This window comes from Oreochromis niloticus, linkage group LG6, assembly GCF_001858045.2.
Source record: "Oreochromis niloticus isolate F11D_XX linkage group LG6, O_niloticus_UMD_NMBU, whole genome shotgun sequence".
NCBI classification, from domain to species: Eukaryota; Metazoa; Chordata; class Actinopteri; order Cichliformes; family Cichlidae; genus Oreochromis; species Oreochromis niloticus.
The window spans coordinates 501,662-517,226 of NC_031971.2; the positions used below are offsets into that span (position 1 = coordinate 501,662).

General features: G+C 38.1%; 2 protein-coding genes across 3 annotated transcripts in view; one reads left to right on the forward strand and one right to left on the reverse strand.

Annotated features, from left to right (window-relative positions):
• LOC100711262 (malate dehydrogenase, cytoplasmic) overlaps positions 1–15,565 on the forward strand; it is an 868,968-nt gene that overhangs the window by 300,915 nt on the left and 552,488 nt on the right. The window lies entirely within an intron of this gene.
• usp34 (ubiquitin specific peptidase 34) overlaps positions 1–15,565 on the reverse strand; it is a 130,559-nt gene that overhangs the window by 106,858 nt on the left and 8,136 nt on the right. For both annotated transcript variants that reach the window (XM_025908322.1, XM_025908321.1), the window contains exons 2-6: positions 11,090–11,180; positions 5,462–6,017; positions 4,943–4,993; positions 2,839–2,988; positions 2,368–2,435 (exon numbers count right to left, since the gene is read on the reverse strand). In XM_025908322.1, coding sequence (XP_025764107.1) covers positions 2,368–2,435; positions 2,839–2,988; positions 4,943–4,993; positions 5,462–6,017; positions 11,090–11,180 — 916 coding nt within the window. The remainder of the gene's footprint in view (positions 1–2,367; positions 2,436–2,838; positions 2,989–4,942; positions 4,994–5,461; positions 6,018–11,089; positions 11,181–15,565) is intronic.

The window sequence follows — 15,565 nt, forward strand, 5'->3', positions numbered from 1 at the left end:
GGGGGTTTGGGTTTTTGTTAATGTACCTTTTGATCTTTTAATTGTTATCATGTGAAACCACTTCCCTACTGTTTGCATGTGTTCCTTATGGTTGTGCTAATCAATCATTTTATAGAGGTATACAGCACAGTCTGCAAGGCAGAGCTTAAAATAGTCAAAAATCTTTACAAACATTAGCATGCCAACCTACTCACAATAACAATACTAACACACTGATAATCTAGTAAATATCAAATACTGTGTTCACTAGTGCTGGGCGATATGGAAAAAATATTTATCACGATATGAATTATTTTATATCACGCTAACGATATATATCATGATATGCCACCTGACCTGTGGTCATCTGGAAAGTATGCAGTCTGTAAACAGCAAGTGGAGAGGGTGCAGTCTTTGTTTTGAGTTACTGTAAAGCATGTCGCAAAACCGGGTGCACGTAAAGCAGCACCATGTCGCAAAAACACAAGACAGAGTTTCTTTGCGAAAAATATAATTTTTTTATACTTTATTTTCTCTTGCATAAAGTTAAGAGTACGTATAGTGAGAAGACAACACTAATATATTTGCCACAGGCTATTTAATCCTTTAAGACCTACCATAGAACCAAGTCCGCCAGAGCTTATCTTTACATTTTACATGCTGTAGTGCCATTTGTGGGAGCATTTCAAGTTGCTATGCATCAATACAACCGTTATAGCCCAAATTTTAATAATATGTATGCATTAAGTCCATAGTAACTACATAAATTGCAAAAAAAGTGCAATAAACTACAAAAAAAATTGAAAATCGTTTGTTTTGTTTTTTACATATATTTCTAGTTAGAGAAATTTAAGAGGCTTATCCCTCAAAACTGTAAATACAAAAAAGTTGCACAAAATAGTTTCCAACCACGAGAAATTTATTTTGAGTGTCTTCATAGTTTTATTTTTGAGATACACTAATTTTTATATACTACAGGAAAACTGAAAATAAATATTATAATGCAAATTTGCAAAAAAACAACATGTGCATCAAAATAAACCATTTCCAACAGTGTAATTTGACTTCTAAGCATCCCAGAAATGATACAGAAAAGCATAAGGTCAAACATGACTTAAAAACACCAACATAGGCTTATAAGGCCCTGAAGGTAAAAAAAACTACATTTTCTGTGAAAATGACGTCACTTCCGGTTTCGGACAGGTAATGGCGGACATGCAATAGTTCGCGCTGACTTATATTCCAACGTAGAAAGTGTTATGAACAGCTGATCGGATCGGCAAAGCGTGTTTCTGGAATATTATGTTTTTGTTGCTGCAAGTCTGGAATATTATGTTTTTGTTGCTGGAAGTGCTTTTTATGCAATTTTTGCAAAGCTATATGTGGAAGGAAACCGTGACCTAGGGCAAGCTAATGGCATAAGATGCAAGTACAATTCCTACGGTTTCATAACGGAGTGTGCCTGCTCTGACCGGTTGTAAAGGGTTAATGATATATTTTATGTAATAATTTATAAAATTAGGGTTAGAAACGATAGAAGACAAATGGCACGATAGACACTTTTCTATCGTCCACACGATATATATCGTCATATCGCCCAGCACTAGTGTTCACTATGGAAGTTTAACATCTGTTTAATTAGCAAAATGCTAATTGAAGTACCCTAACCCTAACCCTATTAGGAAAAATACTGACTTGTTAAAGCTGGCTCCAATTTTTCAGTCTTTGGTACAGAAAATGTTACCAAAGAGTTAACTAGGTAAAGTTGTATTTTTTTTATTTATTTATTTTTTTAAAATACAGTAGGTACTTTATTTAGTTACCAAGCTACACAGACAAAAGAGGCAATACAGTAGCAGAGCATCAGTCTGCCTACATCACATGCACTGCCAGCACTCTGCCTCCTCTTGGGTCACGTGAAAAGACACTGACTGGAAGTCTGGCAACTGTTGCTATGGCGACAAAGGCTCTTCCTAGCAACAAATGTATGGCACTTTAACAAGAAGAGAAGAAGGTGCGCTGCCTGACTGAGACAAATGGCGAGCTCTGATGCAGAATCAACAATGTCTGGCTTCCTCGATATAAATAATAGCAAATCTTGACTTCTTCAGCTGGGAAACAAAGCTGGACACTGAATCTAATATTCAGAGCTTTGCAGACAAGATTAAAAATCTGACAGTACACAAGAATACTGCAGTAAGAGTGTTAGTGACTGTCTTCAGATTCAGAAAATGTGGTTTTCAACAACATGGCAGCTCCTCAGGCATTTACAGGTCTTTTAACCTGCACCTGAAAGCAAGTGCAACTGGTGAGAATCACCTGTCTGTGGCTGAGGAAGATGTTCTATGTTGTTACATGTTTAAAATCAAGAATTGTGTGTAAACTCACCGTATCACAAAGGTCCGGAACGGTATGATGTGTTGCATGACGGCAGGAATGTGCAACCATATTCGGATCTGTAGGCAAGATCAAATACAATATGCGAATAATTAAACTTTTTTTTTTTTTAAGTATAAATTTCAGCTGAGAATCTGTCTTGCATCTTAAACAGAAGTTCATGTTCAAAGTTTAGCGTTATATTTATTACAGGGACAATATAAAAAATATCTTCAGTATTTGCCTCCAAAAAAAAAAACAAAAAAACCCCAAAACCCCCCCCCAAAAAACCCCAAACAAACTCAAAAAACTCCCAACAGATTAACAATTTCATCTTAAATTTAGCAATTATCAAATTTAAACCAATCACAATTTACTGCTGTTACTATTATTATCCAAGTTGTTTTTAAACATACTAATTCGTATGAATGCTAAACTGTGGTTTTTGAAATAACAGCAGCGGTTTGGATTGATAGCACTCACATTAGAAACTATGGTGATGAAGGCGTGGGCGATAGGGAAGGGGAGGCTCTCTGGAGTGCCTAACTCGAAGCACTCCTTCATCAGGGAGAGGCCGTGTTTCCCACAGAACAGGCAGACGTAGCGCAGCAGATGCAAAGGTACCTCCACATCCTTGACAAGAGTAGAGCAGGTTTACAAACGGTCATCCACTCAGAAGCTCATTTACCTTTTTTTCCATTTTGTGTGTGTAGTCTGAGCTAGCCCTTTCAAATGTGATGAACTGCTTTTGCAACAGAAGACAAAGCTGTTGAATGCATAAAGACAGGGCAAAATGACTTTAAAGAAGCATCTTCTATTCTAAAGAATATTGGGAGGGGGGGGGGGACGAGTGCATCTTATCTACCTTCACTGGTTTTGTTTCTAAACTGAAGGTTCTTTGTGACTTAAAGACAACTGTGTGGTAAAAGTATACTGTTGTGCCAAACTTAGTATACTGTAAACTTGAGACTGAAAGTAGTGAATTAAAATAAAGCGTGTAAACACTTATTTCTTATGAGATACTTTTGCTAATAAAAAACTGAAAAGCCATTAGTTTCCAGATTTCCTGCTCAGAATTTTTTCATATAAATGTGTTCTTCAGGCTGTTTTAAACCCTCTGCTCCCCCAAGCTTAATAAAAACTTTATCATAGTAGCAACTGGCAAGGTGAACAAAGATAATCCAGGGACACATTACTTCTCTCTGGGGCCCTGTAACATCATCTACAGGAAGTTCCCAGCATAGCTTTAGTTTCATGTTGACAGTACAGAGCTAACACACATGATTACAATGTTTACAACCCTTACAATGCTCATTTCAGAAAACAAAGAGCTTCAACAGGACCCATGACCAATAAAATCCTGTTACCAAGCTTAGAAATTCTCTTAATAATGTAAGCACATGTACAAAAAACACAAAGAGGGCAGGAAATTGGGACAACACTTAGCTAAACAAAAATGTAACCCCCCAAGGACTACCAAAACAGTGACGTAACCACTGTGAGTCATCTGGTAGGAAACGGAAAGAAGGCAAGGATCAGGGTTACATGGTTAACAGTAACTGTACTTTAAAACTCAGTGTGTGGGGACTAAACCAATCAAAGATGGCATTCTCTCAGAGACAAAAGTAAGCCTAGCCCTAACCTTACCTATGTAACATCTACATATCAGAGTAACATATTTATATGGTCACTCAGTTATAGTAGCATCTTATCTACAAACAATTCTGGGCACTCTAAGATTAGTAGGACAGATGAGACAGCCGTTTTCAACATGTGATGGTCATGTTATTTACTTCACAGTAGGATATAAATATCAACTTGAGATGTTACTTGTATACATACATTTCTTCCTACTGTTATCTATGCAGTGATGAGAAATCTGATCTGCTGCTGCCAATTTTCCAAATTACATTTAGAATAGTCACATGAGCTGACCCTCTGAAATCTGCTTTTGGAGGAAGTAGAATAACACTTAAGCCATTTTCTTCCAGGTCCCACACATTAGACTGGACACCTTTTATTATTCTTTTTCTGTTAAAAAAAAAAAAAATCATAATAATGCCCACCTGGAACTGCTATAATTCAACCACATCAATCAAAATTCAAGAGCGAGTGAAACAAAGGTCCACCACAATCGACAAGAAAAGATGTGACAATAAAACTGACTCTTCACCAGACATGTGACACTGTCACGGCATATACATGTTGTTCCCATCTTACAGCTATTCCCAACCCAATGCCTACATCTACCATCACCCCTGCCACCCTCCCTCTAATGCCCTGGATGCACCACAGCTGTCAGGTTTGGAAGTAGAAGGTGTGTATGCAGCTTTAATCAGAGTTTCAGGATGGAACAAATGACAGAGGCAAAACTGCCACAAGAACAAGACAACATGACAAGACTAAGTACAATTTAACCATTTTGAGGATAACAGCTGTCAGAACAGCTTGTAAGTCTGATAATTTTCTCCCCTGTGGGAGGATCCAGTTAATTAACAGGAAACAACTTGTAACTAATTTTAAAAAAAAAAAAACACACCATGAAAACGTTTGGTTCAGTGGAATAAGGATAAAGTGTATTTCTTACATTCATGTCACAGAAGGAGCCGAGGATGTTGCTTTCATGAGCCGATATGTCCTGAAATAATAATAAAAAAAACAGACCAGGAAATCCCAGTGTTGGGAGACAAGTGTAAGACCAAAATTAGTTTTAACCTATATGTAGAAGATTGGTAAATACAAGTCTCTTAATCACAGCCCACATTTGCCACAATCAAACCATTTTTTAATGTGCTTAAGGAGAAGAATGTGTTTTGGCACTGCCACCAGAGCATCTGTGTTCACATCATATAATCTCACATAATCTAAGAAGAGAAAAAAAAAAAAAAAAAAAACCTAGGCAAAACACAGCCTTAAGAGCAAAACAATGTAAACTACATAAATAGATATGGTATGACTGAACGGCCACATTTAATGTGGTGATAAAGCCAGGAGGTATTTGCTAAATGTGTCAGCCAATAACTAAACAGTCTGCAGTAGAGAAAGAGGAAACCTTGACTACTGTGGGTGTGGTCATGTGTCAGGTGTGTTATCAGAGACTCCTCACCTCTATGGTGGGATGTGTGTTGTGTTTGTAAGCTGTGTAGAGGGGGAACTGGATCTGGAAAATCTTGGCTGCACATAGCAACAGTTTCTCCCTCTCCTCCGTGCTCCAGGAGCTGAAGGGATCTTGACTGTCCTGGTTACTTTCAATGCCACATGCCACATCGTCACCACTCCTGGATTCAATGCTGGCATCCCCAGATCCAAGAACATCTACTTGAGATTCAGCAGACTGGTTCTGGCCCTGATCCTGGGTCTTGTTCTGGTTTAGGTCTGGCGTATCAGCATCCTCTTCAGCAGAGTCTCTTTCCACATTCACAGGCTCGTCTTCACCAGGTGAGTGTGGCTGGGGGAGGGTGACAGGTGCGGTCTCACCTCCACTCCATTCAGACCCCACCCCCTCTGCCCCAGATACGCCTCTTTTGTGTGTGTGGTCCTCAACGCTGAAGAGTCTCTCTCTCAGGCTGCTGATCTGAGCAATGACCAGATTGATGAGGGCATAAACTAGCTGGTTAAAAACTTCCAAATGCTTGTACTCCTTGAAGCAGCAGAGACATTGCCTGGATACAAAAAAAAAAAAAAAAAAAAAAAAAAAAAACACAACACACACACACACACACACACACACACAAAAAAAGAAGCAATAAACACAAAGGAATCAGAAGCTTATAGAGTGCTCAGAGGATTTAAATATCTTGTAGTATATTAAAAATGAACAAGTCTAGAAGTGTGAGGCCTTCTGTTGCATTCCTCATGTTATTTTGTAATACCACTGTTTTTCTGCTATTGTATAAGAGAGGTGAAGGGTGAAAGTAAAGTAGAAAAAAAATTTCACCAAAATATTTTATGTATTTGTTTATCTCTATTTATCTTTGTGTCATTTTGGCAATTTTGTAATCATTTATGGATGTGCTAGATTTTCTTCACTCTCTGGCTGTCACAGTGTAAGTATTAAAGGGGAGGAGGGGCAGAGCATACTGTGCTGCAGCAGAAAAACCTCTTAACAACTCATAGCACCAAACACTTCCAAATAAATGCCTTAATTCATTTAAAACCAAAGATGGGCAGAGGACTCCCAACTACAAAACAGTCATCCTACTGAAAACACAAAACAATGCTCTGGTAGACACCATCAGTAGCAAAAAGGAAAACTCTTTATTATGAGGACTCAAAAAAGAAAATTTTACAAAAGTGAGCAAGAAAGAAAAAAAAAAAAAAAAAAAAGCAGTGGGAAGGGGAAAAAAAAAAACACAAAACAACAACCACCAAAAAACTCAGGTATGGAGCCTGACCAGTGACATAAACAATATTTCATTTCAGCCTTTACCATCATTGTTACTTTTTTTTCCCCTATCCCCATTTTAAGTTATTACAATCAGAACAGACAGAACCGGGGAACAGGAAAGAGAAAGAAAGAGGTTGGGAAAAGACTTAACAGAAGGAGACAGGAAGAAAAATAGAGGAGAAGAGGGATCAAGACAGAGAAGACAATGATAATCTGTTTGATCACCAGCTGAGAGAAGAAGAAAAAAGGCAAAAAGAGGACAACAGTGTTGGGAAACCACAGCAACAACCAGTATACGCATCAGTAACAGTAAATAATAAATCTTGAAGGAGCAGCATACAGTACTAATAATGCATGATGTTTAGAGGCAACAGCCAACCAAGACAGTGTGTGTCTGTGAGTAGAGCAGGGCGATATGGCCAAAAATATTTATCAAGATATATATTTGAAAATTTACGATAACGATATAACTGACGATATAATTGATGCAAGACAAAATACAACTCCACAACTTTACTAGTGCAAAAAACCCCATCCATTTATTTTCACTTAAACAAGCAGCTGTTTTTTTATGTGCATTAAAGCTATATAAAAAAAAAAAATTTAACAGTGGAAACGCAAATCCCTTGCTGAAAGTTTAACCAAAGGACATATCCTGAGGATAACCATGTATAGTATCCACTAAAGTTAAAAAGAGGTGCTTTGCAACATTAAACTGCAGTGTGCCAAATAAAAAAGTCAAATACGTATTTTCGGACCGTAAGGTGCACAGGATTATAAGGCACATTAAGCAAAACAAAGCAGTCAGATAAATCAAACTTTATTCAACTCATTCTTCTTGCTTCCTCCACGTCTGTACCATTGATTCATTAATGCTGTATTCTCTCACAGCTGCTCTATTCCCATGTTGCTGCAGTATATTAATGACTAACTTCGTATTGTGGATGGATTATCTCAGTTGTTCTCCTGACTGAAGTTTGGTCCGTTTACAGCATCCTGCCATGCGATAGAGATTGACAGACCACGTGACTTTCGTACCCACAATGCAATGCAGAGCATTTCCAGCACCGGTAATCATTAATTCTGCGGTCTTAATCCCTACTTGCATTTTATTTGCCCCAAAAACAGTTATGTACAAAACGACGGAGAACACGGCAGGTCCGTACAAAGACAGACTTGATGAAAAGGCAAAAAAAAAAAGTACGAGGGAAAAAAAAAAAACAAAGGAGTGAAAGGGTTAGACCCATACGAGCATACAGAGTGGAGTAAGGACGCTAGCATGCTGCCCAACTTTCATCACGCACATATTTATTATTAAATGGTCCTAAGTGTGAGTGCATACACTCAAAATGTTTAGTAACTTCAGATCCCTGCAACAAGCCCAGGTTTAACAAGTCCAGTTTACTTTAGTGATTTGGACTATTCCATTTCACAGCTGTTGTTACATTTTTTTCCTTTATCTCCTGTACAGGCCAACCCAATCTATTTGTCGTTTCAAGTTGTAGTATTACACAACATTTTCAGATCTAATAGAAATAAAATTTAATTTATTGTCTTTATTTATAACTGGCATTATTGTTTCATTCTATTATAGAATCTTACAAGAAAGAGGCAAAATTGTATTCCATTATGCTTTGTTAGCTGCTTCGGTGAAAAACATATCAACAATGCAAAAAAAAAAAAAAAACCCACTGCAAAACAACATACTGGAAAACAGTTATTCATCACTTGATTGCTTCAATACAACACTTTGACACATACATGCAGGACTTTTCGTGGCTGTTTTGATAACGCTCTCTCTCTTAACCGATCAAATCTGGCTGTGGTAGCAGCTTTAAACTCGGTATGACCCAGGTTGATAGAGGTGCCCAGTCTGGATCGCATTCCAGCATTTTGTAGGCTGGTTTTCCTACAAAACATAACAAATATTAGCCCGCAAAGCCACAGTGAACAAAGCAGCATAGCGCAACGAATTCAATTCAAGTCAATATAAGACTTATTTGTAACCTACATCAACAATTATGTTATGATAAATTACGTAATAACTACAACAGAAGACTTACCTTTGTGGAAATGCTTGGAGCAGACTAACATGTGAGCTGGAGTGTTCTGGAACGTTATATTTGGTCTTCGAATGGCAGCAATCCAGGCCATCCGTCGGCTCTTTGTTACTTCAGAAACATGGCTTAAACAATTTCTCTTCCACGACGTAATCCGGTAACAACCGCTCTCTTTACCCGTCGGCTTCCCGTGGATGTCATGCGACCGGCTATTGCAATTAATAATACAACAGCTTCTTGCCATTCGTTGTGTTTCTTTTTATCGCTGTGTGACTGTTTTCATGTGAAAGCCTGCGTTCGCTAGTACTGCTTGCCACTCATACCCAAAATCCTTTGCGGTTTTACCCCAGAATGACGTCACATTTTCAATCTCTATCGCATTTGCCCCTAACCATCAGGAACCCTCACGTTAACTTTTATCGAGTGGAAAAGTGTTAGCGTTCATCCTGCAGCTTCACTGTTTATGTTATGCTAACATAGCTGTGTCGTTAGCGATCACGTAGCACATCATTATATACCACCTAGCCCAACTTCAGTAACCCTACAAATGTCACTGCTGTTTAGTTTTCTGTCTTCATTAATGTTGGAAGTGATAGCAGAGCTGTACATTTTAATTTTTCAGAAATCTCTCAGTCAGAACATGGTATATCATGCTTAGGTAACTAGCGAAACTAGCGAGCTAACTTCCGCTAACTTCTAACTCCGTTAAATGTAATAAATTCTGTTTTCATGGATGCCTGGATGTTAAACTTCATAGTTACACCTGGTAAAGCAGCAACGCTGATCATTTTATTAAAGATGAAAGAATTTAGACAATTTTTAACGCTCAATGTGCCACAGTGTTCGTTTGACTTTGGGACCTGAAGCGGACGGAGTTTTGGACCCAGATTACTCCCAGATTTACGAGCACCTTAGTCCGACAAATACGGTAATAACGACGGTCTGCTTGCATGTTCTACAAAAAAAAAAAGAGCTTAGTTGTGTATCTGACGGACAAACACCAAACCAGTTCCACATCACTGAAGTTGCACCATTTTAACAAACCAATTCTGGTTCATCCGTTTCACTCACGATCCACTTTCCCCAGTCTCATTCTCCGTTGCCCCATGCTTTTTCAGCCATGTGCGTATGAAAACAAAGGCACTGCGCATGCGTGTTTTACCCATATTCTACTGCAATATTTTAATTTCTTATCGTTGATTAACATTATACCGGTATTACCGTGAACGGTATAATATGGCCCAGCCCTATCTGTGAGTACCTGTTTGTACACCTGTGTGAACACTTGTGTGTGTATATCTGTGACTGTGAGTGCGCTTATGTTCAGAAGATTTCTCCATGCAAGTGTCTAATAGTGGAGTATGGGGAGCCATAGCCCTGCCGCCCACCCCCCATACTCCAGCCGAGTATGATCAAGGCATATTAGTTATTTGCAGGGCCAAGTATTTTCTAATGGTGACCCTGCAACTGCCTCTGTGTGCACACCACCATCAAGTCACTAAGCTCCTGGACCAGGCACCCAGGAATATTCTGCTTAGGTGTTGGACAGGTGTCTGTCCCCCTCAGGGAAGATCTTTAACTTAGCAGGTAGCTGAAATTCTTCGATTAGATTCTTAGATTATTGGAAATAAACTGTATTGAAGTAAAAAGTAATAATTGAAGTATGAAGTAAGATTTATCAGGAAGTCTGCTATTTTAACTCTTGAAAGACTAAAGAACTACTCAGATAATGGCACAAATCACAAATCAGAAAAGAAAAGACTGTTTTTAGTAGCATTGGATGAATGATTTAACAACTCTGGGATGTTCAGTTCAATCACCAAATATAAAAACATTCAGACCAAAAGCAAATGATAAACTACAGTCCTTCTATATAAGGCGCTTTTGTCATCAGCTGACCTCAACCATCACCCAGATTAGACCATGTTCTTCTCTCACAAAATAGGTGAGAATGCTTCTCTTTGGAAATAAGTTTTCAGAAGACCATGTTTTGAATATTTATTTATCCAAGTGAAGGTTATCAGAGAATGGAGCTACAGATTTATTACAGCAAAGTTATTTTGATACCTGAGACACCAAACCAAAGGCTTCCATTCCCACGGTGTAGGAAAAATACTATGCTGAACACCAACAAACCAACAAGATAAATTCAGCAACTAGTGAAGGGATTCAATTTCAGATATTTCAATCATAACACAAAAAAAACACCACACACACAAACACAATGAAGAAAAGCAGAAACATGATGATTGATTTTCTGAAGCCTAGACATGCAGGCAGCACTGACCTCTGAGTCCAGGAGCTGATGTAGCCCAAAACCCGGAGAGCATGTTCCTTCTTCAGCTGAAAGCTTCCTTCACTGCTGTCTGCATCCGATACTGAGGAGAAACCGTACAGAATACTTATGAGAGAACAGTTAGACAATTCCCTTGGAATTGCAACCAATGTAGGATTTTTTAAGGACTATACCAAGAGCAATATCCAGCGATTTAAAAAAAAAAAAAATATATATATATATGCAAGATATCAGCTGACATTTTATTTTTCCTTTCAGACACACAAAGCATAAACATATGCCTAACATTTGGTATTGTAGTTACTTATGAGTCATTAATATGATATGACAATGCAGTATAAGAACACCGTTTTACTGTCACAACAAGCCGCAGACGCTTTAGCGGACTCTTCTCTAATTAGCAGTCACTATCATTCACCAAAAGGAAAGTTTTAGTATGTCATGTGGTGGACAAAATCTGTATCATCATTAATAACATATTTGAAGGATGTTTCTCCCATCTTTTCTTTACTTTTCATTTAGTAGTTGTTATAAATACTGATATAGATATATCAGCAAATATCATCTAAACACATTATCATTCATATTTTCCATTTCCACATGAAAACTTGATTAAACAACAACACTTTTTAATACAATGATGTTTAAATCAAAGTAGCAGAGGCTGAGATACCCCGGTTCACAATCGTGGGATCCTCAAAGTAAAATGTATAACTTTGCACCAAGTCTGCAACATCACAAATGTTATGTGCCAACGTATGAACACACTGTTGATGGATGCTACCATAATATTTTTGCTGACTTGATAAAACACCTACAGAGCACAAAAAGATCATAGTAAAGTTTCCCCACACCGACTTCTTAAGTCTCCGGTGCAAGTTTTTTTTTTTGTTTTTTGTACGTCTTTCTTTCTTTTCTTTCTTTTTTTGGGGGGGGGGTATATCTAATATGGTAAATCTGGATACATTCAAGGGCAATTATTTAAACAGTAGAACAAGACCCCCAAGTTTCCATCTGCCTTGTTTATGTCTTTTCTTTCTATTCTAAAATGTAAAACAATTCAAAAAATTCACAATTCATCAAATCTTTATCATTTAATTACCACTGAGTATTGATATTAGCTTAAAAAGGCTTCTATCACATTTGTAGTCCAGATTCAAACATGTTAAACATTGGCACCATACTTTGACAGACTGTGTCTAAAGTTTCTGTCCTTGTATTCGTCTTCTTCAGATCCACCCAGCTCAGGAGATTCAAGTGTCTTCTGCTGAATTGCTGACCTCCTTTGGCAGCCAAAACAGACAGAACACAAAAAGTGTCAACAACAAGAGTTTAATAACCCATCTCAGCAAGACTCCTCAATCAACCTGAAGTGAATGTTCTCGGCTCTGTATGTGAACAGAAACTCCTCAGAGGCTTCAGGAACAGGACCGAGCCCGCACTATTTTGACGTGGCTGCTTTCCTTTAGCTGGGATGAGGGATGTCATTTTGCTGCTTTCAGCTCAGCATGGACTGTGTGATCACACTCCTCAGCTCAGCAGTGACTAACATTCAGTCACACTGGAAGCATTTTAACACGAATGTTCCAGTTCCAAAATGATCACCAACGTCATTACATTCACTGGATATTTTCTCTTTTTCAGGAAACTCTCAGAAAACTCGCCCAATCTATGTGGTGCCAACAACCATGCCAAATTTAATAATATGGTGAATAAAATATTGTGTTAACAATAAAACCTTTACCTTTGTGCCTTGGTATATGTAGCAGATATTTCCAAAGATAAGTGTTTCAAGTTAAAATTAAAATAAATTGGGTATATTCAGCCTTGATATTGGCAGGATGTCCCGCAGTGTCCCTCTTTATATCTCTCTTCTTCTGCAGTTCTTCTGTTCTGTGTGTTACACAACACAACTAGCAATTACTGTTATACCTAGTGGATAACATTACATTAATCTTATGCAGCATCACCATATCTCCACCCTAGAGCTGGGTGATAAAGATATGTATTGCGAAATAACTTTTTCTCGATAGAAAAATTAAACTATTGCGATAGGCCTCATCTCTCTTGTCCTCTTAAAAAAAAAAAAAAAAAAAAAAAGAACAGCCAATCCAAATTAAGTAGCGCAGAGCCGAACCAATCACAGCCGCAGCGTCACGTCACGTGACTTGTTACGTACAGCACAAGCGCCAAGGCGCACATGTGTATTTGTTTTTGCAGCCGTGCAGCCCGGGTAATGAAGGAAATGAGTTTGCCGACTAGAGAAAAATCAACCGAGAGCGTGAGTGAAGGTTACCGAAGAAAAAACAGATGATGGTTCCAATGCCGGAGAGCCTGTCGAACGGAAGGGCCACAGAAGTTCCGTAGTGTGAAGATATTTCGGCTAATTCAAGTCTGACAAAAAACAGAGTAGCGTGCACTGTAAATTGTGCCGAAAGCAAGTCTGGAAATACAATAAAGCGGTGCATGCTCAATCTCTGACTGAAAGCGCTAATTCGTCATTCGGCTTTTGTCAGACTAAAGTCACTGTTAAAACTGTTTGAAAAGCTAAGCTATACAACAAGGAGAGATTGAGAATTTCCTTTTAGTTCTCAGTTTATTTGATATTGACAAAAGTTAGTCAATTTTGTCTGTTCTTCTGTAAAACGACCTAAGATTTATTTTTAGAATTAATATTTTGTTTCTAAGTGGAATTGACAATTTAGTAGTCTGTTTTGTTTGTTCTATTTTGAAACTTAAACACTTTAGCGGCTGCCTTTTGTGTAGTTTGCAATATTTGCCTTTATTTATCTGAAACTGAAGTCTCATGTTCCTTAAGTACATCTACCCTGTTGAACTTATTATGGGAAATGAATATTTTAATTAAAACAAGCTGCTAATTATTTCACATTTTACTTGTGAGCAACGGCACATTTAAATCTTACAAATATAGTTATTTGGCTTATATCGTGATATATATCGTTATCGCCTGAAATGAAAAAAACATATCGTGATATGAAAAAAATCTTATATCGCCCAGCTCTACTCCACCCTATGACTCTTGGTATTAACAGTCCTGTCAGCGCACAGCCTTCATCGGTAGTCACATCAATCTCTGGTTTTGACGTTGATTATCACTGGCCTGGGTCTGGATGCCTCTTTAGTCAATCTACTCATCACTCAAAATGTAGAAGTTGAAACTTATAAAGTTTGTTAACAATAACCATGGAGAAGCTATCCCTGGCCATCAGCGACATACCAATACAGCATCCCAACAATGAAGAAGATACTTTGGTAACCTAGCAACAATAAAAGACAGATGCTCTTTTTTGAAAAACTGCTTTGTGGTCACAGACCCTTTACTTGTTTATTAGAAATTAATCAATACTGCCATACACTGGAATAAACCATGTTACTATGACTTCTTTTTAGCAATATCGCCCAATCCTAGGTTAGAGTATATGACTGTCAATTAATTTGTGTGGTTCAGAATTTGGGTGTAAACATTTGCTTTCCATTTTACAGAGAGGTAGAGATAAAAGCAATACTGGTGGCTTCTTAGAATCACGCACAGTGCCGCCTCGTCCTACGGCCCTGAATTTTAACTACGAGCACACTTCCTTCTGCATCTTCAACGTGAATAAGACAATTTTGTTGAGTTTCCTACCTACTTTCTCGAACCATTTTGTTCATTACTACCATTACTACTTAGAGCTTTCATCTAAAAGGCAAAGTCTCCAAAAAGATTTTGTTAAGAAACCACACAGATTAGTTGTGTAAAGAAACATCAGTTAAATAAAGATCTGTGCAGTAAAGTGAGTTTCTATTTCTCTCTCTCTCACACACACACACATTATTGCTACAAATCTGAGGTCAAAGGTCACCCACAGTCACAGCACATGGACCTGCCCGTCTAGCTGACAGGGCTGTCACAGCTGACAGCACCCTGCTGGCGAACCATCCATCTCACCCCTACATAATGTTCACGCTAGTTTGCATCAGTTAGGTTGTAAAATCTTCTTCCCCCCTCTCCATTCCCTATAACAAACCAAAAAAAAAAGTTCAGCAGTTGCCATGGTGAAGTGGTTAAAGGCCACCATCAGCAGTAATCTGTTTAAACCATGTGGAAGTATATGGCATATCAGCACACAGCAAATATTAACCTTCATTTAACTTCAATACAACAATAAAATGTGAGACTTCTTAAAAGAAGTTAAATCCACAAAACCCTTTGTTAGCCAAGTAAAACAGGCTCAATACTTTAACTATACGTTTACATGTACAGCCACCCTTGAAAAGGCCTGTTTTAATCCAGAACTGTGATGTATTACAGTGGTGTTGTGGTTTAGGTGCAGAAAGCCAGGTACTTTATCTACACTGGTAATGCACAGCTTTAGTCTGCACAAAATCACCACCCAATTGCATTCACACACAGCTGGAGTTTAAAACTATGAGCCACTGTCAACATTAACATAACATTAGCTTACT